We start from the raw sequence: 26823 nt of genomic DNA, 5'->3' as shown, positions 1-26823 counted from the left end.
TCAGGGAATTTGATAAACTACCTAAAATTTTGAAGCCACATAGTTTCATCTAGTAATCAGATGTTACTTTGTCCATGAACAATAGGTGTGAAAAAAAAAAAACAGAAGAAATATGTTACATAGCACTGTTATAAAACTAAGATATTCAGAAATAAAAAATAACAAAATGTTTTTATTATTACATGATTTAGAGCTTTAATTTCCCCAACTCTTAAATGTCTAAAAACTTCAAATTTACTCATTTTTGTCTTTCCAATATTCCCCCATCACTCATCAGAAATCAATAAAAATGCCCTCATTGAGAATTCGGAATATCTCATGCTTATATTTGTTTTACATGTTATTAGACATTCATGTATGAGGACAATATTCTACAATGGAAAAGAATCATTCATTCTTTCAATTGGATCAAGCTTGCACTACTACTGGGAGGAATCATTTAGTATCAGCCTAATTGTGACCTCATGCATTAATCTGAAATACTCTTATTTTGAAAATATTGATTACGGTTAGTCTCTAATAGAACAGATAAAGCTATTGAATTTTAATATTTTTTAAATAATTTTGAGATATTTTTATTTCTACCCAAGCAATACATCAACATAGTTAAAAAATACCAAAAGATTATAATGATAATGATATCAGAAATTCCTCTGCCCACCCCTTTCCTGCTTCCCAGCGGCAATCCCTCTTGGAGAAGTTTCCTATGACGTTCACCTCAGCATTTAAGAGAATATACTGTTTCTTGATAAACACTTTAAAATATCACTTACTGATGTAGTATAATGGTAAACGAGGATTCATCCACTCTTTTTTATTTAAAAATTTATTTTTATACCAATATTACAAGTTACTCAGGTAACAAAAGATAACCACAATAACAATAAATCTTCTTTAGTCATCGGTTACATTCCCCTCCCCTCCCCCCCTTATTTTTGTACATTCCTCAGTCTTGAGGGACTTGGGATGACATCCACTCTGACTGCTTCGAGCCAAAAGGAATACAGATATTTTGGAGCAGAGGAGCCCCTTTGTGCTGATGACATTCCATTTCTATTTCCAGCCCTGTCTTTCCCTTGCGCTCCAGGCTTATATCATCCAAATGCTTGTTTGACATTTCCATGTAGATGGTAAGGCCAACATATCAAAAATATAACTAAAATGCTTGCTCCCACTCCACCCCCAATTTCCTCTTCCTGTGTTTATTATACTGTCCCCTACCTCAGTGAATGTGGTCACTGTTTACCCAGTCACCCAAACAAACCTGGAAGTTAACACAAACTACTCCTTGGACCTTATCATCCAATTGATCACCAAGACTTCCTAATTTTACTTGCTAAAGATTTCTTTATTCACTTCTTACTCACTAACACTGTCCTAGTTCAGATCTTCATCATCTATTTATTAAAGCATACACAGCAGCCTTCTAAATTGTCTCCCTACCTCCATCTTTGCCCTCTTTTAATCCTACTGTAATTTTTGAAATATACTTTTTTATTTTTATTTTTTAAATAAACTTAGATTACATAAATGTTACACAAAACATATAGAGGATTCCCATATGCCCCACTCCCTAGCTCTCTCACATATTCCCACATCAACAACATCTTTCATTAGTGCGGTACATTTGCCACAATTGATGAACATATTTTGGAGCATTGCCACTAAGTGATGGTTTTGGTTTACATTGTAGTTTACACTCTATTCTGCACAGTTTTGCAAGTTCTTACAAGATACACAATGGCCTGTATCTGTCATTGCAATATCATTCAGGATAATTCACAAGTCCTGAAAATGCTCCCAAATTACCCCTATCCGCCTCCCCCCGCCCCCAACCTCCAGTGGCCACTGCCTCTATATCCATGTTAAAAGTTCTTCCATTGCTAGGATCACAACAAGTTACAGTAGAACAACTGTAAGTCTACCGTTGTCCATTGTCCATTCCCCAATCCTGAGAATTCTGTGACGGTGATGCCCACTCCATCTCTAATTGAGAGGGGGCTTAGATCTCATGGGTGAGACTTTCTTGCTTGCAGTTGCAGACTCTCTCTGTTCCTTGAAAATGGTCATTGTCAATCATCATCTTGTTAGTTGTCCTGGATGAGTCCAGTGAATTGGAGAGTTGGTATTGCAAATCTGGTGAGATTCAGGGCCCAGCTAGCACATGGACAGCCCAAAGATTAAGTCTCTTGGACATACAACTATCAGCTTTAGTACTAACCATAGGTTCAAATAGAGGGGCAGCAGAGCCATGTGTAGGGAAAATACACCTGAGTCCAACTCTATCACACTGGGGAGCATAAATTCCAAAGTAGGGCCCACTGGCAGGGCGCCAAACTCCTGAGCTGTCTGCCCTGCCTATAGTGTCTGGAAGTCTCCATAGCCCTCAGGAGCCCTCCTATTTGAGGTAATATTTACATTGGCAGAAAATGAGGTCCTGCTGAGACATGCATAAGCATAACCTCTGAAATGACCTCCCAGTTCACTTTGAAGTCTCTTAGCCATATAAACTCATTTGTCTTTACCCTTTCCATCTTTTGGTCAAGGTCTTTTTCCAATTTCATTACTGGTTGGTTCTTGGTAATAATCCCTTGGTGCCAGGGAGGCTCCCCTGGGAGTCTGTCCCATGCTGGGAGGAAGGTAATGCATTTATATGCTGAGTTTTGGCTTAGAGAGAGGCCACATTTGAGCAACAAAGAGGCTCTCAGGTGGTAATGCTTAGGCACCCTATAATACTATGCTAAGTTTCAATTTTAAAAGTAAAGGTTCGCAAGTATAGTCATCACAATCAAGGGCCTGTCAATGGTCCATCCTCCTTCAGTAGTCACTACTCCTGTACTCAGGGAAGAATTTTAATATATTTTTACATTCAAATAAATTAATGTTCATTTTTTAAAAAACAGTGGTGATCCTGATGAAAGCAGGAAAGCTTGGCTGAAAAATTATTAGTATTTTTATCAGAAAAAGTACAGAATCCCATTTAATGTGACTCTGCTAATTATCATTCCTACTCTGATAATGAACCCTTGATAAGTCTTGACTGTTAGAAACATGCATGTACCATTGACTAGAACACAGCAAAAGATATGAACCCATTAATTTCTAAATAACCACCCAAAAAAGTAAAATTTAACTGTTTATTATAGTATTTTTTTTATAAAAGCCCATCTTCAAGGATATTAGTTCTACATAGTATGTACATCAATTTGTTGAGGAATTAAAATGTCTTCTAATAATTTCAATGAAAATTAATGGTCCGATCTTTTCCTATTTTTCAATGTTTTTATATCTGAAGAGAGTTAAAAGATGCCTACTATAATTCCATTGCATGGAAAACTATAAAAAGTTTTTTTTAATCTGCCACACCCTATAAATGACCCATTTGGCAGTGATTTTCAGCAATTCTTCATATACTTCCTTTTGGTGGATGTCAATGAGAAAACACATTAGTATGTATGGAACATTTGTGGGCCCTTATTAAAGATTGAACGTATTTCTCATCAGCATAAAACTTCTGGTGTCATTTGAGACACACCACTGATTAAAAGATAACAGCCAAAAAAATGAATCTAGTGAATATAGCTGCATAAAAGAGTATTCTTCTCAGCTTTTCTGAAGTTGTGAACAGAGGACCAAACCCCAGAAGACTGAACATCAGGAACTAATTTCCTGCTGTCTAATAAAGCTAAAAACAAGATTAATTTTGTACAACTAAATGAAATGTTTAACAGTTAATAATAAGTAATGGAAGGCATTCCTCTTAAGTGAGTGGAAAAAAATGATATTTTTACATAGCTAAATTGCACTTTTGAATCCTTTCTTCTTTTGGGTAATAAAACAATATAAAAAATAGCAAAGTTGACTTTTTGTTCTTGATAACAAATATATTTTAATATTCAATATGCCCTCAAATTCATTAAGAGAAAAAGAGTCAGTTTTCCTCTCAGAACAAAGCAGAGCTTGCACCTCCTCTACTTAGACCTGAGCTTTCCTTTGCTGTTCCTTTAGGTTTGCCAGATTTAGCAAGTAAAAATACAGGATGCTCAGTTAGTTCGAATTTCAGAGAGACGATGAATAATTATTCAGTAAAAAGTATTTGCCAAATATTTTACCTAGCAACCTATATCCACTTGAGACCTCCCAGATCTTCCTGCTGGACCAGATGGCCTATTTACTGAGCATATTCATAAGGAAGAAGAGAGAATAAAGGAACGTATCCTCCTTCTTCACCTCTGTACACATACACCCTGCTTCAGCAATGATTTTCACTTGGCCACCTTATCATCCATCGCCAAGATTATCCCTCTCACTCCCTAACATTTTCTGCTCCTTAACTCTGTCTGGCTCAAACAGGCCTGAATGTTTAAATCATGCTCATGCTTATTCAAAAGCTCTCTGCTAAGTCATTTCTCACCATGTAGGGTGAAACTCTACAAAGATATGTGGAGTGAAGTAAAGATTCCTAATGGGGAGAAGGAATTACCAAAGACCGATTTCTCTTTGGCCAATCTTTTCAAAATCTACCATGATGGGACAGAATCAGGCTACAAATTGTTCTGATTTCATGGAAGACTGTAGGTGTGACCTCGGAGGATTCTGAGAGACAAGCATTAATTGAGCTTCAAGAGAAAGGCAAGTTGCCCTGTATTTTTATAGAAAAGAGGAAAGGATTATCTACATTTCTAATGTTAAACTAAAAAGAAACAATTAGAAGACCTTATTTCTAACTACCTCTGGTACTATCTCCTGGAGATATCTTTCAAAAGCAGTCGATTTTCCAATTCCATTTTTTTTCTATAGGAATATTTCTTATGACAGTCAGAATCTGAGTGCTAGAAGGCAGATAGTTTAAATATATAGCTGGAGTCTAGAATGGCATGTTTTATGTTTCATAAATCTTTATAGGCAATCATACTATGTGATATATTTCCTAGAATATTCTTGTTACTTAAGGAGACTTTCATCATAAAAGAAGTTAAATATGGTGGTGTGTCCTATGTACTGACTTTTAGACTTGAGTATTCTAAATGCCAGCAAGTTTAGGGGAAGGAATTAACAGTCAACAGAGTTAGAGCCTTTAGTCTGATTTTTCTATGGATCTTTTTCCCAGGGTCAAGACCTAAAAACAAAAGGCCATAAGAATTTCTCAGTACAGCTCTTTTGGCTCCTATTAAGAAGCTCCAGATCCCAGAGTTATGTAAGAAAAAAGTTCACAAAAGGAATGGTGTTAGCTACTTTGTTCCCTCCCAATCCCTTTCCCCTTCCCATTGGCTAGATTGGGTCTTAGCAAACCTCAGTTCAACTTGTCACTCTCACAGTATACTAAGGAATCAAAAATATCACCTCTGTCAGTTTATCCATATTAGAGAGGTTGACATTAATGTAAACAGTTGGACCCCTCACACTTCTTTGGGATCAGTCACTCTTTGAGTTTCCCAAGTGCTTAAAGCAAATTAGCGTAAAATGGCTCGGCTTAAATAATGGGAATTTATTTGCTTTATATTAGAATCCAGGAAAATGTCCAAATCAAGACATCATCAAGCAATGCTTTCTTCTTGGAGACCAGCTGCTGGCAGTACTTGGTTCTTCTGCCACATGGCAAGGCATATGATGGCATCTGCTCATTTCTCCCTTCTCTTTCCAGTTTCATTGCTTTCAACTTCTTGCCCTTCTTGCTTCTATGTTGTTCTCTCTCTCTCTCTCTCTCTCTCTCTCTCTCTCTCTCTCTCTCTCTCTCCCCTCCCCTCCCTCCTTCCCTCCCTCCCTCTCTCTCTTTCTCTCTCTCTCTTCCTCCTTCCTTCCCTCCCTCTCACTCTCTCTCTCTCTCCCCCCCTCCTTCTCTCCCTCCCTCTCGCTCTCTCTCTCCTCTCTCTCTCCCTTTCTATCTGTCTCTCATTCTCTCTATTCTGTTTATAAAGGACTCTGTGGCAGTTTGAGATTATTTAAGAATTCCAAAAAGAGAAATTATGTTTGTAAATTGGTCTGTTCCTCTGGGCATGAAAACCCTTTGATTGTATTAGATTCAGCTGAGCCATCTGATTAAATTATGTTAAGATTAGGGCTTTGATTCAACCATGTCATTAGAGTGTGACTCAGCATTGACTAATAAAACAGACTTTCACATGGAAGTAGACACACAGAGAAGGAGACACAGAGAAGAAGAACACAGAGGAAGAGGAACAATTCATTAGATGGGCAGAGGCCCCAGGAAGAGAGATGAGGCTGATAGCCTACAGCTGACCTTGTAATGAGACTAGAGCAGCTGAGCCCAGCAAGAAATGAACCTTGGGGAGAGAGATGAACCTTATGCCAGCCTACAGCTAAGATTGGAAGAAGCTGGGACCATGGAGCCTTAAGAGGAAGAAGGAAAGCTGAACCCTTGCAGACTTTGCCTGCCATCTTGTTACCAGATTTTATGTAGGTTCTTTGACTATGCTGCAGAAAAGAATTTCAAGAGCATGTCGGGTGAGTTAGGCCAGTAATTTATTTAGGTAGGGAGGGAAGAGAAATGGGAGAAAATAACAGATCAGGGGTCCCAGGTAGAGAGGAAGGGGCTGAAAAGTGATAAAGAGGGGCTGATTTACAGGCTACAATTTCCCGTTATAGGTTATAAATCTCCAGGTTTACTTACGTGGTGATCTAAGTTGGGGAGAAGGGTTCCAGAGTCAGGGTCCAGAGGCAAGAGAGCACAAAAGAGAGAGAGTTCAGGCCCTGGTGCCTGTCTTTTGAACTGTTAATTATACCACCCCTTTGATAATGGCAGGGGAGCAGTTCCAGCTCTTACCATCTTGATTGCTTATTTCTCCCATAAATCGCCCAGGAGGACCCAATGATAAAGTCATTGGGGAATATCCAGGGCTTCTCCTGGCTTCCAGAGGAAGTCTTCTTCTGAGTGGCAGAATCTTGGGAAGGGTCTTCCAGCAGCCATCTTAGGGTTACTGATATCCAAGTGGACTTCTTAAGAAACCAGGTTCCAGATCCGTCTATTAATTCCCTATCTTGCTAGCCTGCTTCAATCTTGCGTCAACATGTGGCCAATGACTTTGGGTGAGAAAGTACCTTTTATGGTACCTGAAGTTGGACTCCTTAGGGCATTGTGGATATAAGCGTCTACTCCAAATAAATGACTTTTATAAAAGCCAACAGAGTTCTGGTACTTTGTATCAGCATACCTTTGGCTGACTAATACAGACTCCCATAAGAGGATTAAGACCAGTCCTGAATGAGGAGGGTCAAACCTTAACCAAAGTAGTCTGGTCTAAAGGTGCTACAGACAATGGGTCAAAACCCATGGAAATTTAAGAACATGTCCTTCTTAGATATGTCCAGCTTCAAACCACCACAATCACATAGTTCTATGAGAAGACAGAGTAAAAAGTTCTCAAAAATATACTCAGGGTTGTGCCATTTCATCCTCTTTCTCAACCTTCCCAACTATCTTTATGACCCAAGAAAGAATGAATTTTAGAAAGCTATCAGCTCTCTTTCCCAATAAGAAATTAAATATAAGCCAAGCAATGTACATATAAATCACAGGAAAACCAGAGAGATTGTATGACCATTTGAAAAAGAAAGGGTCAGAAGTGGGGCCTTTTATTGCCAGGGTAGAATGCAAATGTATAACACATTTGCATTGCTTTTGTTTTGGTTTCCTGTTTTGGTTTGGTTTGGTTTTGGGCCAATTACTGAAATCCCCCAATAGTGCATTTTGGAAACAAATGCCCAACTCTAAGAGTAATACAGAGCAAATAATGCCTCAAGAGTTCTAAGTAAAAAAAAAAAGAGTTCTAAGTAAAAATAAAATTTGGGGTTGAGTAAAAAATTTCTTGGAATATAATCAGAGATTTATATACACTGGGAGCATGAAGCAAAGCCAGAGCAGTTCGGTAAAATGCAGGATTCCCTGAGGCCAAACTACCTACTTTTTTTTTTTTTTGTACATAATTGCAAAAGGGAGCAAGCTTTAAAGCCCTAAGATATCTCCTGAGAGCAAAATGGGAGTGGATATAATTTTCCCAGAGAGTCCATATATTCAATTTAACGGTTTAAAATTATTCATGTGCTGGTGGAAGAAAGCCTGTGGAACTTGTCCCCAAGTTTTTCTTTTCACTTCTTCCATAAAGTAAAAATGTTCTATAACTGGACCTTTGAAGTTAAATCTTTAGATAAGCTATTTGAAAGCCTCATGTAATTTCAGTGAGAGAGCTTGGGAAGCAAAGAAATCTCTGAACAAAACACAGGTCTAGAATTTTAAGAGTTTATGGAACAAAACATTTTTTAAAATAACAGATAAAATTTTTTATCCAATATAAAATAAGGTGTAGAATTATTTATATATGTCACCATGCTCTAGAGCCTTCTGAAAACCTACCTCCAGTTTCTCAGGTAATTTCAAATTAATCCTGAGTAGATGGCCGAAATAATAGCCTCAAAGAACTCATAAACTGCAGAATAACATTAAAGAAATACAGAAGAATAGAGATGTTGAAATATTTTGAAACAAATGATGAACACTAGTTATTTGATATGTTTGTAAGGCTTGTGTCCATAAAAATAAATGTCATACAGCAATTAAAAAATGAGGAGATCAAGTGAAATAAAAGTAGAAAGTGTCCCCAAGGGTCACAATAAATACATAATCATGTCAGGATTTACTGAAAGAATTAGAAAAGAGAATAAGTTTATATTAACTTTAAAGACTTGGCACATGATGGAGAAAGTTTGGACATTATCCTTTCAGACATTTGAGATCTTTTTCAGAATGATCATAATTACAAGTATCAAAAAGTCAAACATGAAACTTCCAGCACTTCAACACCAATTACTCATTGCTAAGTTTAGGAGTCCTTAAGACCACTTCTGATACCAGTTGCTGTTCAGGGTTCTCAAGACTACGCTCAGGTTCTATAATTCACTAGAAGGACTCAATGAAAGTTGTGTTACTCACAATTAGAGTTTATTACCACAAAAGTATGCAGATTAAAATCATTCAAGGGAAGAGACATATGGTGCCACTTCCAGGTGAGTTCCAAGCACAAGCTTCTAGTGACAGTGAGGACTGTTAGAGAAAAATGGCACTCAGTGGAACATGGAGACTGACATGATTGCAGGCAGGAAGTTTATTGGGAAGCTCTCCCAACAGAGGGGGTCTGAAGAATAGACTTCAGGCCCCTCACTGGCATAGTGGGGGTTGAAAAGAGACTTCAGCCCGCTGCTGGAGGGTGGTGGGCATGGCTTCATGTAGCACATCAATAGGCAAGAAACCGAGTACAGCCTGGGGCCAAATAACCAGAGGGAAGTGGACCATAAGGTCTTGGAATGTGGGAGGTATTGGTGATGCCTGAGTAAAGGCCCTTATCTGCCCTTATCTGGTCCACCTTGTTTATTCTTAGAAGGGGAAGGCCTGCCTCCTAGCATCCCCATAAGCAATGTCTGAATGGAGTCACAGCCTTATGACCTGTTAATTATTGCAAACCTTGTAAGGGAAAAACTCTAACAAGGACCATACTAACTTCTGCCAGCCACTGTGTGTGAAAGTATGCATGGAGTATTGATAACCAGGGACTCTCACCCACACCCTGGTGCCCAGAAAGTTTACTGAGTCTTTGTTATATAGATGTGGTTGGCAGCTCAGGTCCTATTTTACAAAGTTCTGTGAATCCGATCTGTCTGCAAACACTAAGTCTGTAGTAAATTTTCATACATCCTGAACTATGCAGAAGAGACATTCACTAAAGCAAAGGTTTTACTATCAGCAGTTTGCTTCAAGATGGCACAACAGAAGCAAACTGACATTAAGAAGGGTCATTATTATTGCATACAAGATAAGACAATCAACTTCTTTCAAATGTATAAAACAAATAGACTTCTTATCTAATGTGTTATGGCTAGTGGTTGATATAAAAGCAAGGCTTCTTTGCATTTGATCTCTTACATGTGGAGTACATGTATTCTGTTTTCATAAATAGGGACATGTAACAGTGTTACTCTCTGTGGCGTCCCTTCAAATAAGCCCCATGTATACATTTTGGTTGAATTTCTTACCCTTTGACTTATACACAGAATTGTTCCACCAGTGGGCACCTTATTTCGGTTGGCAGTGACCTTATTTATCTTCAACTTTGGAGACCTACAGTTCTACTAAGAATTTATCCAGATCAAAAACACTGTAGCAGCTTCCTTTTCTTCTCTGTCAATGAGGGCTTTTGTTGTAGCATTGTTGAGCTGTCCTAAAGTGATGGCTGAAGTCCCAGCTCATTCTTCCTCAGTATTTTGATCAATATAGACTCTTGCTACCACAATGTACTACTGCTAACAAAAGCCTGTTTCTTTTTGTGTGTGTCTGTGCACATCTGAGAATGTGATTCTCAGTGTGCACTATTTTCCAAAGGAACATTTCTTAGAATATTGGAATTTACCTGGAAACCAGTTTCTTGTTTCCTTATTTTAGCTGAAAGAATGTATTTGTATTTAAACTAATTTGTACACAATGCCATTGGTTTAGTGGAATTGATTGCAGAGAAAACATTAAGATGACATAGTAGCCATTCAGTCATGAAGTGGTTTCAGGATGCTGGTAAATTTTCCTAGAAAATTGAAATGACTAAATCTATAGCTAGAGTCTGTGGTTGCTAAAAGAATCTAACTTTTAGTTTCAAATTTTGTATATTCAGTCACCAACAGAAGTTTCATACATGCAAAAGTTCCAATAAGCTCTTTTATAATATAAGTTCATAATCTTAACTGAAAATTAAAAAATAATTTTCCATACATTTTAATGTTACTTTTGAAACATTTTAATAAGTTTTTCATTTTGGAATGTTCCAATGTAAGGCAAAGTAGAACAGAAATTAAATAGCAAATTAGCCTAAAACATGATTGACAAACTACTAATAGAATTAGAAACAACTGAAGTCTCTCCTATAGACATCATATCCATATGGGAAAATATTGCATTTTATTTCATTTGTGAATATTAATTCTGTGAAAATTGTTTCATAAGATTTTAAGTACTAAAAGCATTGATTCAATTTGCAGCTCTGAAATTTTGTGTAAGTATTCCTGAAGACTCAGTAAATAAAAATGAGTTTGTGATGCTCAACCATAAACTTGTACACATAAGTCCCTTATGTCACCCACAAAAATCAGATTTTATAATCATGTATTTTGTACTATACTTATGAAATAGATATTTAAATCCCAATGTCCACAAAATTTCCACTATTTTAAATAGACAATACTTTTAACAAGTAATTACTATTTAGAAAATGTCATGAGTTCTATAAAATTAAATAAAATTGAAATAAATATAAATTTCTATATTCATAATGTATCTACTACAGAAGGAAAATATTAGTGAAAATTCTGGCTTAAGAGAGATTTTATGAAAGATTTCAGAATTTATTTAACTATAAGTTCAATCAACCATGACCCAAAATGGAATTTAATAGTAATAAATATTAATCTTAGACTGCACTGATAGAATTTCTATAGCCACAACAAAGGCTCAGTATATAGTTTGAGCTGTTTATGCCATAACTACATTAGGACCTTATTAGGACCACAGTTTAATCAATTAAACCAGAGAGTATACAATAATGGAATACAACCAATATGATAACAAGTCTGAAAATCATTTCATATGGAGAATTTTTTAAGAAACCAGGAATATTTAGCTTGTAGTTTTGAACTTAAGAGATTTTAAGAGGATTGCATTAATACATGATAAATATGTTTTAAAGTGCTTTTCTTTTAATGAGCTGTACTTGCTCAATGCCCATTGAGAGTAAAGCACTAAGATCAGTAGTTGGAAGTTAGAGAAAAGAATATTTCAGTCTAATAAAAGGACAGATTTCCAAACTGTCCAAATACATACTGGCCCTATTATATTGACCTTTGCTATGGATAGGCCGAAGGTTCCACATCAAGAATGTTCGAGAAGGAAGTTGGTGCTAGCCGATTTCTGAGTTCTTTTCCAAGTCTTGGATTAACCCACACACAGAAACACACACACACACACCGATCTAGAGAAATGGACTTTTATCTTTGTTCTTTATCCCTTAAGGACATCAGGTCAGTGTACAGGTATAATTAATAAAGCCAAAAGTATGTAGGACAGCATTGACAAGGCAAATGCAAACAATAGAGGAAGCACTAGAAGCCTTTATTCGACTCTTTTATTTTCATTAGATAGAATCTCCAATATAGTTCCAGTCTCCACAGATCAGAAGAGAAATAGTGAATTCTGGAGGAGGGCAACCTAAAGGCCAGAGAGATGAAGTCTTGGTCACTTGAACCCTTGCTAAAATACTGAGACTGTAGCTTGGAGGAACTTAGAGGGACTACGTAAAAACGCTTTAAACTTTTGCTGTTTGGATGGCATGAACACAAATTCCAAGAGTTTGAAACATTAGAAGTCCCTTTAAACTTTTAATGAGTTAAGTTTAGGAGAAATTTTTGAAGTACATCTTCATAAACCAGATGATTTTCCAAAGAGATGTTAAGGGCAAGAACTCCCAAATGATTTTTGAAGATTTGTGAAAGGCATAGTCATGACACGTGATTGCTGATGTTTGCCCCCCTCTCTGCCTAGTGTCATGAAGGAGGCTTATGCCTCTTCCCATGATCATTGGCAGACTCTTGTTAATGATGTCTACACTGGTCTAAATAGACGAGGGTGCCCAACCAACAATGACGTCTTACCTTACAAAGAATGGAAAAATGTTACTGAAAGTTTTTAATTGTTTCATTTTATCAGATATTCTCTCCATGTTGCGATTTGAATCCTCACTAGACTCTGATTTGAATTAACTTGTATCAAAGGAGAGCTGACATTTGAAAATGGAATCCAAGATAGCAGCTATGGAAGATGGCCTAGTTTAGGTAGTTAGACTTCTTTCTCTCACTTAGATTTTAATTCTCTTAGATTATAATTATGGAACCCTCTCCAAAGTACCTTGAGTGACTTTTTCTTGAGGCCCTATAAGTTAGGGAAAAGCCTGAGAGAGTCCTAACAATTATCATGTTTAAATGCTTCAGCAAACTTGTCATAGACTAACTAACTAAGCATCCTCCCCAAATTGAAACTTGTGCATAATTTTTCTAAAAACTTCTAAATCAGACTGTCTTTCTTATTGCAATGTTTTACTTTTCTTGTTAATGTTACATTCAAAAAATATGAGGTCCCCATATAACCTCCACCCCCCTCATACCACTCCTCCCACATCGACAACCTCTTTCATCAGTGTGGCACATTCACTGCATTTGGTGAATACATTTTGGAGCACTGCTGCACCACATGGATAGTGGTTTACATTATAGTTCACACTCTCCCCCAGTCCACCCAGTGGGCCATGGCAGGACATACAATATCCAGCATCTGTCCAAGTAGTACCACCCAGGACAACTCCAAGTCCTGAAAATGCCCCCACATCATATCTCTTCTTCCCTCTCCCTACCCTCAGCAGCTACCATGACCACTTTCTCCACATTGATGCTACAATTTTTTCCATTAATAATCACAACAGTTCCATAGTAGAATATCAGTAAGTCCACTCTAATCCATACTCTATTCCTCCAGCCTGTGGACCTGGAATGGTTATGTCCACTCCCCCTCTAGAACAAGAGGGGGCTTAGATTTCACATGGAAGATGGATGCAATTCTCCTGCTTGCAGCTGTAGGCACTCTTGGCTCCCTGGTATGGTTTTACTTTTTACATGGAGATTTCACGTTCTCCATCAGTCTTTTCAGAACTTAATTTCAAACAAGGTGCTTATTTCTCTAAGGTGTACATGGGAAAGCACTTTTCCAGAACTCTTAGAGATTTTACAAAGTTAACTAAAAATACTAAGGTAAGTAGTCCTTTTTTCAGGTAAAAGGCAAAAATAGCCTTCTTAAGCAGGGTCTTCCAGTGTTTGAGATGAGAAACAGCACATGTGCCACAGATTTGCACAGCATGCACAAGATGTCATGCTAGAATTATCAGTCATGTGCCTTTTGTTCTGTGCTCTGTCATTACTGACAGATCTCCAAAAGTAAAATCTACTTTCAGTACTTTTAGATTGTGGTTTGAGTGATTCCAGTGTAAATTTTGGCTATTTTTCTGTGGGCATTTCTGTTTTTAAAATTCTTCCAGCTATTTTATGAAACTCCATTAATTTTTTTAATGACCACCTCAAAACCTATGACGTTTGCACATTAAATCAGAAATATCATTGTTGTTTGCAATTTCAGAGTTAATGTAGTTTCTCCATCTGTATCTCCGGTATAAAGAAATAAGTAAAACTAATAATTCTACTAATGCTTTTTGGGTTGATGGTTCCTTATTGAAATCTGTGCTAGAGACCAGCAACTTAAAAGAAAATTGTTTCTCCCTGTATTTCCTTCCCAAGATGAAATGATATAACAGTATATTTTTGACTGTGATAGATCTTGTTATGAAAGTTAATGAATTTAAACCCTATTATCCCAAAGATATACATTAAGTTCTATAGCAGGTCTAGAAAATTGGATTTTAGATTCTATATTAAATTATAATACCACAATCTCAGTGAAGCATATGAATCCAAATAATAATTTGGGGAGAATGTCAGGAAAACATAGTATGTATTCCCTTATTTTCTGCTTTTGCAATTCTCTCTCAAGTTTTTTGGTGTTTATGTGGCATGTCCCATGCATGCATGCTTTTGTTAACAGAGACAGTGTTACTTCATAACATATTTCAATCAAAAATCAGTTCCTCCTTGGTCTGTGCAGGCCAGAGCAATGCTGAAGATAAAATTCATCCAGAATGAACATTGTTTCAGATGTCCAAGATGAGTTCTACACTTGAAATGGATCAGCATTCTCTTTTTCAGGAAATATTTATTCAGACATAGCCTTTGAGATGTATTTGGTGTCAAGCTGAAAAATGATTCTACCACCAGATGGGAATGGCACCTTGCATTTGCCCTCAACTAAAAATAATCTTTCCACAGAACTAGCAGAAAGATTACCCCATCTTTTCTATTGCTCCTATTAATCAGTGCCACACTGTCTGAAACTTGAAGGGAGAATATCTTTATTTTTCCATTTCTGGGGGATCTTTCGTCATCATGTGAGACTGAACCAACTTACTCTAGAAAACCATTTTTGAAATATTACCTTCAATTTCAGAATGTTCAAGGATATGGATTATGTATTGTATCATGTAATGATGGAGTTTCTTTTTTTTTTTTTTTCCTTTGGGAATTTTATTTCTGGTCTCCCTTAAGTCATATAGTCATGTTTTGATCTCAAAAAAGAAAGAAAAGTATTTTCCAATTGTAAGATGCCTCATAAACATAAAGGAGAAAATCTTGAAGAGATTTTTCATTACTTTGGTTGTGCTAAAACAAAAATGAAAATATAAAATAGTTAGAAATTACCTTAATGATAAATGTTCAGAATCTGTAAGAGGAAAATGCAAGTTTTTAGGCAATGACTAGTCATTTATAGTTTAATGCACTTCCTATTAGGATCCTAGTGTTTAGATTTTGTTTTCCTGAAGCAGGTACTTTGCAAAGTTATCATAAAGATCATTTGGGGGGAATTTTCATTAAAAACTCAAAATACTTTGAAACAGAAGAATAAAGGGAAGGAGGCAAGTGATGCAAATATGTCAGAACGCTGTAAGTTAAAGTGATCACAATAGTGTGTCAAGGGTCTAGAAATTAACAGAGAAGGGGAAAAAACTGTAATGTAAAACCATTATTGACCAGATTGTCTCTTTTCAGGATGGGTTAATTGTGTTTTCTATGTGAAAAGTGAGCAAAGGACACTGCAGTAGAAATTGTTAGTCTCACCAAATATGCATTTGCTCCTCTACTTTTTCCAGCCTCCTTTGCAATTGGGCTTAGGTCATATAAAGTCAATGGAATGTAGACAAAAGTTATGTCAGCTGCTTCCATACCTGTTATTCAAAACACTATGTTATTCATAAGCACATGAAAAGATGCTCAATATCAGTAGCCATTGTATTAGTCAGCCAAAGGTGGCTAATGCAAAGTATCAGAAATCTGTTGGCTTTTATAAAAGGTATTTATTTGGGGTAGAAGCTTACTTACCAGGCTATAAAGCAAAGGTTTCTTCCCTCACCAAAGCCTGTTGCCATGTGTTGGAGAAAGATGGCTGCCTACATCTGCAAGCCTCACTCTTCTTAAGGCTTCATGGTCCCAGTTTCTTCCAATATCAGCTGCGGGTGGGGGTAAGTCTCATCTCTCTCCCAGGGCTCATTCCTCTCTGGGCTCATCTGCTCTGTTCTCTACACAAGGTCAGGTGTAGACGATCAGGCGAACAGCTCATCTCTTCCCAGGGCCTCTGTCATGACTAATGGAGCCTTCTGTCTTTCCTCACATTCTGCTCCTCCGTGTGCTCACTTCCTGGGTTCCAGGATCAAAACTCTGTCTTCTCTGCCATGTCTTTTGCTCCATGACTCCCTGCCCACTACATCCTACTGGTGTGGCCAAATCAAAGCCTTAATTATAATTTTATCAACTAAAATTGGAATCTCTATATAAATCTAATCTAATATGCCCAGAGGAACAGAACAGTTTACAAACATAATCCAATATCTATTTTTGGAATTCATAAACAATGCCAAACTGCTATAGCCATTAAGGAAGTACAAACCAAAAGCACAATGAGATATCGTTTCATACCCACTAGAATGACTATTATTTTAAAAAAAACAAAAAACAAAATAAGTGTTAGAAAGGATGTGGAGAATCAGAACACTCCATTGTTACTGGGAACATAAAATGGTACAAGCACTGTGCAAAACTGTTTGGCAGTTCCTCAGAAAGCTAAATATAGAATTAGCTTATGACCCAGCAATTCCATTTCTAGGAATAGACCCAAAAGAATTGAAAGCAGGAACTGGAACAGATACTTGCACACCTGTGTTCATAGCAGCATTATTCACACTTGCCAAAAAGATGTAAGCAACCCAAGTGTCCATCACCAGGTGAATTGATAAACAAAATGTCATATATCCCATACAATGGAATATTATGCAGCCTCAGAAAGGAATGAAGTTCTTATACATGCCACAACAAAGTGAACCGTGAGGGCATCATGTTGAATGAAATAAGCCAGACACAAAAGGACAAATATTATATGACCTCACTGATATGAAATAATTGGAATCTGGAAATCCACAGAGTCAGAAACTAGAATAGAGGCTACTAGGGACTGGATGAGGGTAGGAATCAGGGAATTAATGCTTAATTGATATAAAATTTCTGCTTCAGATGATGGAAAAGTTTTGATAATAGATGGCGGTGATGATAGCACAACAGTGTGAATGTAATTAACACTATTGAATTTTATATTTGAATGTGGTCAAAAGAGGAAATTACAGGTTGAATATATGTTGCCAGGTTAAATTTTTTGAAAATGCATAAAACTATAGCACAAACACAAACTGTGAAACTTAATATGAACTGTGTACTATAGATAATATCATAATTATAAAAAGTGTTTCATCATTTATATTGAAAGTACCACATTAATGCCAAGAATTAATAATAGGAAAACTGCATTTGTGGGTAGAGATATATAGGAATTCTGTCATTTTCTGCATAATTTTTCTCTAAACTTACACCTTCTCTAATTAAATAAAAATTTTAATTTAAAAAATCATCTAACACAATCTACTAATCCTCTTTCCCCTTGCCCCAGTGAACTTGGAGGCCAAATATGCTAGAGGATGCCTGTAATTTGCAAGTTTCATGGTTCTCTGAGTTACTCTTTGGAAAAGAGCACCTTCAGCAAGCTGCCAAACTGACATCAGGCTGTGATATAAGCAAAAAATAACTACTGGTTGGGTTAAAGAAAAAAAAAAAAAAACAAAACACAACATTGAGATATAGACAGATACAAATGATAGATATAATCTTGTCTTAGGCAATTGATTCTTGGCTTAGTTTTGTCTTTAGACTGGACATTAATTAACAATTTGGTCATTAACAAAAATCCATAATATATTTTAAAGAAGATAACAATGAATGGTTATCCAATCTTAGGTCTGGGGAAAATTTGCAAACAAAAAAAATTAAGAAAAAGAATCCCAAAGGAAAATAAGGTTATATAACTGATATTTTTCCTCTTCTTTATTAGGTTTTCCAGGGCAATTTTGACAATGACACCCACAGGAAAAATGTCATCGACCCTCCTATCTATGCACGGCACATAAGAATCCTTCCTTGGTCTTGGTATGGGAGGATCACGCTGCGGTCAGAGCTGCTGGGCTGCACAGAGGAAGAGTGAGGAGGGTCCACAGCCCACACCCTCTCTCTGTTTCCCCAAAAGTATATTCATGGAATGAACTGTGCAAAATCTGTAGGAAACTGAATGGAGTTTTTTCATGGAAAAGTGCTCAATTTATGGTAGGCTGCTGTCTTTTTAAGGAGGTCTAAGCCTGCCTTTTTCAATGGTTTAATTTTATTTTTATTGTTTAAGTTTCTTAAGTAACATCACATTAACCGTGAATTACTTTCCTCTATTGTTTTCTGAAATTTTCACACTGGTTGAAATATATTAGAGAAAGAAAGTAGCATTCTTTTATAACAAGAGTAAAATGAAATCTTTCAGTTATCAAATAAAACCAAGAGGTGATAAAGCTTTTAAAATCAATACTCAACTAATTCTTAAAAAGGAACACTGCGATGTGAGCAATAAGGTGTTTATTTTTCCTTCAGTAATGAATATGCATTATCCTAATTGTTTCTATGTGCCTACCAAACACTGTCAGTGTTTATAAAAGAATCCTGAAGAAGACTCCATAATGTGCAGTACTAATTGATATTATATTCTTCCTTTTACTTTTATTATTTGTAATCAGAGCATTGTGGTTCTCTTTCCTTTGAGTTCTATTCTATTATCCTTTTATATTGTATATTGCCTGAATAAGTCTATATGCTTTCCAGTTGTATTTCTTATTATTATTTACCTAAAAGAAGTGCCATGTTTTATTCTTTTTTTAGTTTATGGAACATGATTAATTATCAGTAAATTGATCTGTATTTAATATTAGTATATTGAATCTGCAATTTTATTTTCGAAGGAAGCGGTAACTATGTCATTTCAAAAATACTTCCTTTATAAAGAATCCCATACTTTCATTTTGCAAAATAATAAACAGAAGATAATATGTATTAAGTCCATTAAACTTAAATTTTCCCTTTGTTTTGATGATTTTTATATGGCTTTATCTTTTCTTTTAAAATAATAAAATCATGACTTCTTTGTCTATTTTTCACAAGTACTATATTTTTAGCAAGCAAATATTAATATATTACTGGATTGCTTGGTCAGACATACTCATCATTTCTTTGTTCATCTCCGCATTTCCTGTGAAATAAAAATTTTATTGAGGTTTGAAGCAGGTGGTGGTTTCCCAGGAAAACACTTTGTGTAGTTATTTGTGAGAAAAAAGTATTTGCTAATGACAGAGTAGTAAACCATTTCCAAGATGAAAATTGATTTCTATTTATTTTGCTTCAAATGTCCTGAAAAAATAAGCAATTATCATAACAATTCATTATTGATAATGGAGGTTTCATTGACATGTCTCTCAAATTAAAGCTCACGCAGCCTCCATAAAAGTCCTCAACATCTAATTTATATGCTTTATGGGTATTTATTTTATAAGGCTTAGACAGAATTATCAGAGTTTTAAATTAAGAGTCCAGGAAAAGATGGTATAGTGTTTGTACGAAATATTGAGGTCCTGTGCAACACTGCTAAGGTTTTTTTCCTTTATTATTTGTGCTGCATAACAAAAGCCACTAGGCTGTTACTGTCTTGTCTGTCCATGTGTAAACAGCATTTCTTAACGATGTATATATAGAATGGTCTTCAATTATAATGAAGAATTTAAAGAGAAAGTCAATCATAATGGCATTTTTTAATAAGAGTTAAATTAGTTGTTCTAAGAGGACTAGCTGGCCATATGTTTATCCTATGCCCATGAGTTTTCTATATCAGGTTCTTAGGTAATTGCTGGTTTGAAGCTACTGAAATGATGATCAGTTTTCAGCATCTTTCCTAAACAAAATTGCTATTTCCTCAATATTGCTTTTTGAAGGTAACTTTAAAATTAGAGCTTAAAATGTTGTAATTCACTAATTTTTAAATCAAGTTAAAAATCATTTGTTAGGTCCGAAAATATACATACATTAAATTTGTAGCAAATACTTCTTATATCTTTCAAGTTTTATAACCACATTACTGTGCTACCAAATTTTTAACCATGTTCCTTTGTAGATCATGCACAATTCTTCATTCTTAACAGAGTATGCTTCAGAAATTATGAGTAAATCTTTGCGAAGATTTATTTTTTAAATTATTCATGACTTCATGTGACAGCTTGAATTTTTTTGTTATTGATAGATTTTTGTAAGAAAAATTATTTTCCAAGGAGGTTGGTTAAAATTATGTTTGTAATCTTTTAGAAATACTCTGAAATTACTTACTCTGGCTTATACAGTTTCTCTCTGTTCTTTATGCTCTTCACCAACATAGCAGGTCCAATGGGATATCTGTTTGTCTTGTAATGCTCAAAATTGATGAAAACAAAGAGATTCCCTCATGTGGAAATGTTGAAAAATATTGTGAAGTAGACTGTAGCTTCTGTGTCTTTTATCTCAATGGCATAAACTGAAGCAAACGTATTCTATTTAAATTTATAGAAAAATAAATAAAATCTCATAGGCCAAACACACAATAGACTCACCTAGTCTTCACCATATTGAATCACTATAATACAATTTTTACGATCTCTGAAATTGAAAATCCAAGCATCTCCATGTTATCTACATCCTATTAAAAGCATTGACCACAGTCACTAATTCTTATTTTAAGGTTGACTTTCTCTTTCTGAATGACTTCACTGGAATTAGTGTGAATTTTGAGGACGTAGGGTACTAATGATTGTATCTTTGCTAGTCAACAAATTATGAAATACAATACTCAATGCTGCCGGCGTCTCATATGTCAGTAAGTATGGAAATAACTAAGACACAAATAACCTTTGCAAACTTTCAAGCTGTGTATTATTCCAATGTTGTTTTATTCTCTTTGTATATAGACCTAAATCATGTAGAATGTTGTAAAATCAGTACAACCTTGTCTAGTCTTCAAACTTAAAATAAAACTTTTGAAAATCTGGTATACTTTTTGAAGCAGTTGTAATTAAACACATTTGTAAGAATACACATATTGTCTGAATGTGACTGCCCACTGCTCTTGACTGCATGCTAGGTTTATTTTTTTCTGTGCACAGGAACAAATAGACACAACACAAAACAAGAATTGTAATTCCATCCATATATAAATGGATAGCAGTAAAATTGACCTTTCAAAAGTTATTAATATGTGTGCATTCTTCCTATTCCTTTTAGCTGTGGAAATTTCCCTGAATTACAATGATCCAAAATAATGTTTTGTCTCATGTATATTCAAAATGTTGTGTTCCAGGACTGATCTGCCCATTATTTATCAGATGCTATTGCTTTTGTTTCTATTTTTTTACTTCATGATGCTCAGAAGTATAATGAAGAAATCCAGTCTAGAGAAAGCAATAATACAATACCAATAATATATTTATCTGTGTAACACCAGATATTGCTTAAGGAAAATCATAACACTAAGTTTCTTCATAAACCCTGTTTCTGCCTCTCTAAAAGTCACTGGTGAAATATTAAATCTGTGCACTTCCCACTTTTTAGGTTTTAAGATTTTTTAAAAATTAGGAAATAAAAGTAAGATACTGATGTGTTGGCTCCTTAATTGAGCTTCAGTAAATCTCTGATAGTTCTATTATATTTTATGCATTCCTACAGGTTCTAATTTAACTGTATTTTCATGTAAATGGTTCAGTGGGGTTCCATTATTTGCCTTATTTTTATACACAAAGAAATATAAACAAATGTGCTTTTATCAGATAAAGTAATTATACATGTTTTTTCAATACAATCAATAAAAATTATTACAATGTCTATACAGTGTAGAAATTCACTGTGACAGCCCAATAATTATTCAACAGGAAAATTTGCAACAACGAGGTTTTTAAACTACTGATTCAAGAGTAAATAATAAAAATATGTAGAATTCTAGCAGAAATAGGTGACCTTTTGAAACTTACTTTTGTTTTTTTAAATGCATTAAGAATAACTCCAGGAAGCAGATGTGCCTCAAGTGATTGGGCTTCCGCCTACCATATGGGATATCCTGAATTTGATTCCCCGTGACTCCTGGAGAAAGTGAGCTGGTGCAGCGGGCGGGAACAGCGAGCTTATGCAACAATACGGTGCGACAAAAAGAGACACAAAGAAGAAAGACAATGAGAGACACAACAAACCAGGGAGCTGAGGTGGCTCAGGGGATTGAGTGCCTCTCTTCCACATGGGGGGTCCCGGGTTCGGTTCTCAGTCTTTCCTAAAGAGAAGACAAGCAGACACAGAGAGCACATAGCAAATGGATACAGAGGGCAGATAGCAACCGCAAACAACAAGCCGGTGGGAATATGCAAATAAAAAATAAATCTTTATAAAAAGAAAAAAGAATAACTCCATGAATAGAAAATGTTCTCTCTACATAACCTAAAATTTAAAAATAGCTACCACTTCAGCATTGAGAGGCACTAATGTATAGAAAACTAATACTCTCTATCTCTTATTTCAAAGGCTAATTTAAAAATAGATTAGCAATCAATTTAGTATAATATTATTTTTGAAAAATGTTGAGATGCAAAAGGACACTTTACTTGAGCAGTCTTTATATCTAAGCAGATAAAATGGTGGATTAAACCAATTTGCAAGATGAGAAATATCTGATCTACCCTGAAACATAATGCTTTGTCATTTGTCTTTACAAAAAAGATATCTATCTAGTGTAAGCAGCAATTTTTCTATTGATTTCAAAGGGGGAAATAGGATTCCTTCTACTGCAGTAAATGCCTATAATTCATATTGGATGTTTCTACATTGCCACCAAATAAAGCATTTTCCACAGTAGGAAAGTGGCACATATTCCAAGAGTTATTTTTATTAGATGAATTTGATAGCAGAAATAGAAGAACACTTTTCAAAAAGTTTCCTCATTTAATTGTGTTTGCATATCTTGGAAGAAGTTAATTGAGTCATTTGAAAACACAAATGCTGTGGGACTAAGGTATAGTAACATAATCAAATAGCCACCATATTATATAACTAAGCATTGCATATATGACTGCCTCTGATTTAATTTTATTTTGATCACATCAAAGGCATGAAACACATTCTTCCATATTTATGTAAAATCCCCATAGTGCATATCACAGTGTCCAAATATAAATATGGTAATAATGATGATGAATTACAACATAGTCTAACCTGCTGCCACCAAGAAAGTGGTGGCAGGGAGACTGATGGTGCCTTCAAACAATACATTTCCCCCGTGGCCAATATGGAAACAGCTTTGTGATAACTTAGGCAAGCATCAGACCAAAGCTTTGTAGAGATTTTAAGAGACCCAGGAGTAGACTACATGCACGATAGGCAAAGAGAGAAGGAATATTTTCAGTGATAAATGATTTAATGATAAATTAAGCATGGATTTACTTGTATTTTATCATTGTTCCACTTTTAAGTGTATAGCAACCATTTAAAGAAAAAGCTGTAAAAGGCTTTAGCTTTCAGGAAGAGAACCACAGAAGAATAGTGACTGTGGTGGACATAATCAGCACAGAGTTTCTCAAGGCCAATGTCATTTTCTTCCTGGGTCCAAGGGTAGGAATTGAACAAAGAGATTAAGAATGGCATATTCTAAAAGACTCACTAAATAATCTATCTCAAGCAGCTTTATTTATTTATTTCCTAAGTTCTCAAGGTTTTTAGGTAAAAAATATGAGAAAAGTTTTCTTAACTTTTATTTTGAAATATTTTCAAACTTAGGAGACAGTTACAAAAATAATACAAGCCCATACGGAGAACTCTAGCACTCCCTTATCCTCCCACATACCCAAAGCCACAAATTATAATATTTTGCCACATTCTGTCTATGCATCATGAATTCATCTACAAATCCATCAATCTATCCACCATCTATCTATTTTTCAATCCATTTTCTGGGCACTTGAATGCAGTTTGCATACATCATGTTCATTAAACACTTAATACTGTGATGTACTTTTCCTAAGAACAGGGATATACAGTTATGAAACCATCTTAAGTATATTTATCAAGCTCAAGAAATGTAATACTGATATAAACCTTACAACCTGTATCACAGTTTCTTCATATGTCCCAATAAAGTCCATTTGAGCCTTTTCTCCTTCCTTGTTAGATCCCATTCGGGATCACATATTATTGCATTTAATTGTCACAGTCTCTTTAGTTTCATTCTCTTTATTTAATGGTGTGAACATGTATACCACATAAATTTCCTATCTCAACCATTTCCAAACACGCTATTCAGTGGGATTAATCATATTCACACTGTTGTGGTACCTTCAGCAACTTCTATTACTAAAATTTTTCCAAACTCACCAGAGAAACCCTGTGCCCATTATGCACTTAAATTCTGTCCCTCATTTACCCTCCCCTGGAAATGTGTACTCTAATTTCTTTCTCCGTGAGCTGACATAGTCACTGATATGGTTTTTGTACTTACTATGGGGCTTAAATTTAACATCCCAAATCTACAAAAGTCTCATTTGCTTTGATACCAACTTAACTTCAATAATAAAACAAAATATGATCTTATATCCCTCTATTGCCCTACCTTCACATAGGTCTTGTCAAAATTACATTGTGAGTCTGATTTATCATTTCATGCCTTTTACTTATTTATTTTTAAAGATTTATTTTTTATTTTTATTTATCCCCCCACCCCTTGCCACTTACACTTGCTGTCTGCTTTCTGTGTCCATTCACCATGCGTTCTTGTATGTCTGCTTGTTTTCTCTTCTTGTCTTCTCTTTAGTCAGCACTGGGAACAGATCCTGGGGCCTTCTGATGTGTGAAAGAGGCACTCAATCACTTGAGCCACCTTAGCTCCATGGTTTGTTGTGTCTCTCATTTTCTTCTCCCTCTATGTCTCTTTTGTTGTTGTCGTTGTATCATCTTGTTGCACCAACTCTCCACATGAGCTAGCTCTCCACACAGGTTAGCTTTCTGCAATGGTCACTAGCTGCACAGGCTACCAGCTTGCCATGTGGGCCAACTTGCCTTCACCAGGAGGCCCTCCCATATGGTAGACAGGAGCCCAATTGCTTGAGCCACATCCACCTCCCAATGCATTCCCCTTTAAATCCTAAGGGAAGTAAAAGGTGGAGTTACAAGCCAAATATACAATAATACTGGTATTTATTATTACGTTTACCCCTGTTGTTATATAGCTGCCATTTAAAGAGAAAACTTCAGGGCTCCATCTTTCCATAGAAGCCCTGAAGATCTTTATTTCTTTATGCAGCTTCAGTCTATTGTCTACTGTCCTTTCCTTTCAACCTTCAGATATCTGTCATCTCTTGTAGGGCTATTATAGTGCTGGTGAACTCCCTCAGCTTCTGTTTATCTGGGAATGTCTTAATCATTCCCTTATTTTTGAAAGACAGTTTTGCCAGATATAGAATTCTTAGCTGGCAAATTTTTCACTTTAAATATGTCATTCTACTGCTTTCTTTCTTCCATGGTTTCCAATGAGCAAACAGCACTTAACCATATTTAAGCTCTCTTGTATGATTTGATACTTTGCTTCTCTCTTACAGATTTCAGAATTCTTTCTTTATCCTTGGCATTTGTCAGCTTGAGTATAATATGCTGTGGTGTAGTTTTATTTGGGTTTATCATGAATGGGGCTCATCAAGTGTCTTGGATGTGTATCTTCATGTCTTTCATTAAATTTTGGATGTTTTCTGTCATCATTTCTTTGAGTATGTTCTCTGTTCTTTTCTGTTTCTTCTTCTTCTGGGATTCCCATACTTCATATACTGGTATACTTGATGGTGTCCCATAGGTGCCATCAGGCACTGGTCACTTTTCTTCATTCTTTCTTCTTTCTGCTCATCAGATGGTATAATTTCAATATCTTATTTTCAAGTTCACTAATTCTTTCTTCTGCCAGCTCCAATCTTCCCTTTACTCCTCTAGGGTTTACACCGTTGCTGTGGCTTTCTACTATATTTCACTTCTTTGCATAATTTTATTATCTATCATTATAGTCTCTTTGTATTATCTATTATTTTCCTAATATCCTTTATTTCTTTGTCCATGTTTTCCTTTAGTTCTTTCACCATTTTAGGACCATATTTTAAAGCCATTGAATTGTCTCAGGTCTTGTTCCCCTCGTTGCTGGTTTCTAATGCTTTAATCTCTCATTTGTCTGGGCTGTCACTTCCTGTTTCTTTGTATGTTTTGCAATTTTTGTTTGAAACCAGGACATTTTGATATTTTAATGTGCTCTCACTGGAAATTAGACTCTGAAGTATCTGATCCATAAGTTATATCCAGCTAGTGTTATGACAGAACTTTCCTTGAATGCCATCACCTAACAACAACGAAAACGAAAACACCTTTCCCAGACTTTGCAGACTGACCTGTGTAAGTGCTCTCCTTCAGGGTTTATCCATATAAGGAATTTGGAGAACAGTTCAAGGCCAAAGCATAAGGTTCTCACTGATACTTTCTGTACATGCCTCTTGTCTTCAGCAAGCACATGTGGCCCTAGGAATTCTCCCATTAACATGGTTCTGAATGTCCCCTCTTCCTTAGGAAAAAGTTTCCTCACAGTCCTGGTACTGCCAGCAATCTCTTGCCCCATGCAGC

At 35.8% G+C, this 26823-nt stretch overlaps 1 protein-coding gene across 2 annotated transcripts in view; it reads left to right on the top strand.

Moving 5' to 3' along the window:
- EDIL3 (EGF like repeats and discoidin domains 3) overlaps positions 1-21188 on the top strand; it is a 472512-nt gene extending 451324 nt beyond the window's left edge. For both annotated transcript variants that reach the window (XM_004477129.4, XM_023584262.2), the window contains one exon: positions 18137-21188. In XM_004477129.4, the coding sequence (XP_004477186.2) occupies positions 18137-18286 (150 nt within the window). In that variant the 3' untranslated portion in view covers positions 18287-21188. The remainder of the gene's footprint in view (positions 1-18136) is intronic.
- Positions 21189-26823: the final 5635 nt, after the last annotated feature.

Source organism: Dasypus novemcinctus, chromosome 2 (genome assembly GCF_030445035.2).
Source record: "Dasypus novemcinctus isolate mDasNov1 chromosome 2, mDasNov1.1.hap2, whole genome shotgun sequence".
In the NCBI taxonomy this organism is placed as follows: domain Eukaryota; kingdom Metazoa; phylum Chordata; class Mammalia; order Cingulata; family Dasypodidae; genus Dasypus; species Dasypus novemcinctus.
The sequence above is the reverse complement of the archived record's forward strand: the minus strand, read 5'-3'. Positions and strand labels throughout refer to the sequence as shown.